This window comes from Genypterus blacodes, unplaced genomic scaffold, assembly GCF_046128005.1.
Source record: "Genypterus blacodes isolate CSIRO-AG114 ecotype Tasmania unplaced genomic scaffold, CSIRO-AGI_Gbla_v1 ptg000300l_1, whole genome shotgun sequence".
Taxonomy (NCBI): domain Eukaryota; kingdom Metazoa; phylum Chordata; class Actinopteri; order Ophidiiformes; family Ophidiidae; genus Genypterus; species Genypterus blacodes.
The window spans coordinates 75,001-78,856 of record NW_027467091.1 but is presented as its reverse complement, the minus strand read 5'-3'; the positions used below and the strand labels follow the sequence as shown (position 1 = coordinate 78,856).

The following is a 3,856-nucleotide window of genomic DNA, read 5'->3' as shown; positions in this document are numbered from 1 at the left end:
ATTAGCTGCTGCAGCTGCAGTTTGCTGCATTACAGACTGCAGCTGGCTGTTTTACCCATAATGCCCCCTGTTGATCTCAGTCAGATTCCTCCTCTTCTTCTTACTCTGTGAGACCTTCAGGCTCTGTTTACATTAAACCTGATCTCAGTATCTGAGGTTACCTGGAGTCTGCAGCCATTAGGCTGTCTGAGCGCCGCATTCCTCTTCCTCCTCTTCTTCCTCCTGGTTCTGCGCTGAGCTCGGTCACGCCCCCTGGTGGGAAACAGAAGGAACCGCAGCCCAAAACTCCAACTTTATGAGGAAAAACTCGATTTACACCAAAACTGACATGAAGAACAAAACACACGCACGCACACACACACACACACACACACACACACACGTATTGAATAAATGTAAGTTTCTAGAAAAATCGAAAAAAAGAACAAATGTTTGTGTTTAAACATCCTGAGACAAATAAACTTTTTTTTTACTACAAACTGTTGGAAAACTCCTCAACCAATCCTGAAGTGTTTAGGATTTAAGTTTAATGAGCTTCATTTCAATAAATGTAATAAATACATTTAATAAAAAGAGATAAATATAAAATCAGTGAGAATGTGTGTGTGGGTGTCTAAATGAGCAGAAGGCTCTCTGGGGCCCCCTGGTGGAGGATCCGGGTGAAGCTCACTCATGTTCCCACAGTGAAACTCATCAGTCACCACACACAAACTTCCTTTGAATTTTTTTTATTTTTCTTTCTTTCAATAGATTTTACACTATCCTGCTGGAACCAAAGAAACATTTGACTATAGAAACATAAAATATATGCAAAAGAACACACATTAAAATGATTACATCCAAACTCTGAATCCAATGAGGGTCATGTGGTCCAGTCTCACTTTTCTCTTTGTCTTTTAGGGTTCAACTGCAACACTGCTGGCACGGGCGTCCCCGCGGCGTCGCCCCCTGGTGGCCGACGCCGGGACAACAGGAGCAGGGAGGCGTGGGTGTTGGCCGTGTGGCAGCGGCTCCTTTTGGCCTCGGCGTGAGAACAATAAAACCTAAAAATATAAAGATTTACCCTTGAAATGAGCGCGAGGAGAGATCTGACGACCCGGTGCAGTCTTTCTTTCTTTAATTAACTTCTTAAGAGCTCTAAAAACGTAAAACCTCAAGCACGGTGGACTCAAGATAAGGCAAAGTGTTCGGATAAGCTGAGTCTGCTCAGAAAGTGCTGGCGTTTCTCTGTTTGATACCATCGGTGGGCTGTTTCAGAAACATGACATCGAGAGGGCGGGGTCGGTCGGCGCAGGACATTCATGTGGAGGTTAAGAAGAAAAACAAGGGATTTTCCATGCAAGATGAAGAATTAAAGTTCTTATCGTACTGACAGTGACCTCTGAACCCTCGGCGTAAATTAAGAAGCGATCCCATCTTTGACCAGAATGAAAAGTGCAAACGCCTCCAACACCTGGACCCAGAGGGCCGTCGTCAGGGCAACCATGGACATCTCAACTTACTCATTTATAGATGATTGACTTTATATATATTTATAGATATATATATATATATATATATATAATCTATGTAACATTGATGCCTGTATCTCTACGTGTTACACTGGCAGCTCTACAGCGCCGCTCTGCTCTACAGCGCCGCTCTGCTCTCTGCTAAAGGAAAATATTAGGTCGTAATCTCACTGAATAAGAAATGTTCCAATCTCCTTTACAATCTACGAGTGTACAGTGTTCTAGCAAAACAAACAGGAAGTCAACTTAACAATGTCATTTACAAAAATACCCAACTTTAGTAATTGCAACATTTGGTTGCCACAGCAACAACTTAATATTGTTATGAAACACTATCATACTAGAGTGAAAAGTACATCTTTTTTGAAATTTTCTTCTCTTTTTTTGGTAAAATGTCATCTATACAATAAACATTTTTTTTTCCAACAACACAAGCGAATCTACGACTATGCTCATCACCGCCGTGCGACGCCACGCTCCGCTCCATGAGAAGGCGAGAAAGATCCGCTGGCTTTCTGCGGGGCGGGTTTCTTTTTAAGCCCCGCCCCCTGTTCTTGTGCGACCTCTCATTGGCTGACCTGACGGGTTAGACCTTGAAGTGACCGACCGTGCGGAATGCAGCACAGCTCAATAAATTACATTCATTTCAAAATAGAATAGTTTACATCAACATCATCTCGACTAAAATGCGACCAAGAGTAACGCAAGATAAATTACAACAAAATAGAACTTTCACCTTCCACCGTCAAAGGTTACGTACAAACCGTGATGAGCCTGAGGAGCGACGCACAGAGCGCCCGGCCCAGAGCGCCCCGCCCAGAGCGCCTGGCCCCTCCTCCTCCTAAAGGTGTGATTGTGGATTGTCGATGTTAATCAAGCACCATGAAGTTACGTCAGGAAGTTGAAGAATGGAGACAAACGTTTGCTGAGTGCGGCGACTTAAACACGCCCACACACGGTAAAGGGGCGTCGGCCTAAAGCAAGAGACCGTTTGACCGACCGGACTAGAAACATCGATTGATCTGGAGGTGCGGGTGGAGGTGAGGGGGTGGGGGTCAAAGGTCAAACATACCTCGATAGTACACACAACACAAACCTTAAATAACTTTGAATACAATTCTAGAAGTGTGAATATAAAGGTTTCAAAGTAAGAGACACTTTACATACATGACACGGTTACGACACCTTGTTTTCACTCAGCTTCCTCATGTAAACCACTCAACACACACATTCTACAAAGCTAGGTTTGATTTGTCGTTTCTTTTGTTTCTTTTTCGTCTCGGTAAAGTCACTTGTGATGTTAGAGAGGAGCGTAGCTAGAAAACTCTACGGGGCTTTCCAGATGTGAGACGCTTCAGTGTGACTCGTTTTGTGTTGATGATCTTTTTTTAGGCACTTCTACAGTTTCCTCCAGTGGAACAGGATTCTCGGTGATAGTCGGGTCACAGATCAGACCTCCAGTCAGAGTTCAAGTCATCTTTAGCTTGACGAGCGTCGTCAAATGCACCGTTAGTTTAGTCTTAGCACTTAAATTCACCCCCAAACGGTCCGGCGGGCCCGCAGCCTGCCGGGCCTCGCTCCGGTTCCCAGTCTGCCGGCAGACCATCCGCCTCCGGGCCGGGTCTGGAGCTTTGTGTCTCTGTGCCCCTCTACGCTCACCGCTCTGTCCGACCCAGCACCCAAACTGAAGTGGACCGGGTGAAGCAGCGGCCCGGGAGATCAGAAGCTGAAGAACAAAGTGGCTCTGCTTTCTCACAGGACTTCAACTTTGGCGAGACGTTTCCAAACGTGAGAAGTCGGCGGGTTGGCAGGGGCGGAGCCTCGTGGCGGCGTCCTGACGAGAGAACGTCCCCGTGCGAGGACATTCAACTTAAGAGGGCAGAGAGAGAAGCCGAGACCACCGGACCAAACCTATGGCCGGCGTCCCTCCAAAGAGCCGGGGGCGAATCCTTCGCGGTCTGCGGCGCTGCGTTCCTCCGTCCGGTGCGATAGGAGCGCCGTGTCCACAAACCGGGGGGTGGCGGTTGTGCAGAGGTTTAGGGAACAGATGGACACAGAGACGGGGATCCACGGTGCTTTGGAGAACGAGCGGTGAAATGACCTCTAACCTCTATCCTGTGTCTGTGGCTATGCTGGACTATACATTAGAATATTTTTCACTTTTTTCTTGTTAATAGTTTTTTCTAGCAATACGTTTATATATATTGTTATGTTTTTTTAACGTGTGTGTGTGTGTGTGTGTGTGTGTGTGTGTTACACCGGCACTGCAGTTCTTACGGTTAAATGGTGGTGTTACACTCTTAGCATGCAGGTTGCTGGACCTCTATAGGAGAGGTCAGGTAGTA

At 46.3% G+C, this 3,856-nt stretch overlaps 1 protein-coding gene across 10 annotated transcripts in view; it reads right to left on the bottom strand.

Moving 5' to 3' along the window:
* Positions 1–209: 209 nt before the first annotated feature.
* The window catches only part of LOC142988168 (muscleblind-like protein 2a), a 51,292-nt gene continuing 47,645 nt past the window's right edge, over positions 210–3,856 (bottom strand). For 9 of the 10 annotated variants that reach the window (XM_076137215.1, XM_076137222.1, XM_076137218.1 and 6 more), the window contains one exon: positions 1,028–3,856. This exon is cut by the window's right edge and continues 77 nt beyond it. In XM_076137215.1, coding sequence (XP_075993330.1) covers positions 3,812–3,856 — 45 coding nt within the window. In that variant the 3' untranslated portion in view covers positions 1,028–3,811. Of the gene's footprint in view, positions 324–1,027 lie in introns of those variants that run through there. The other variant, XM_076137217.1, reaches the window with a different exon arrangement.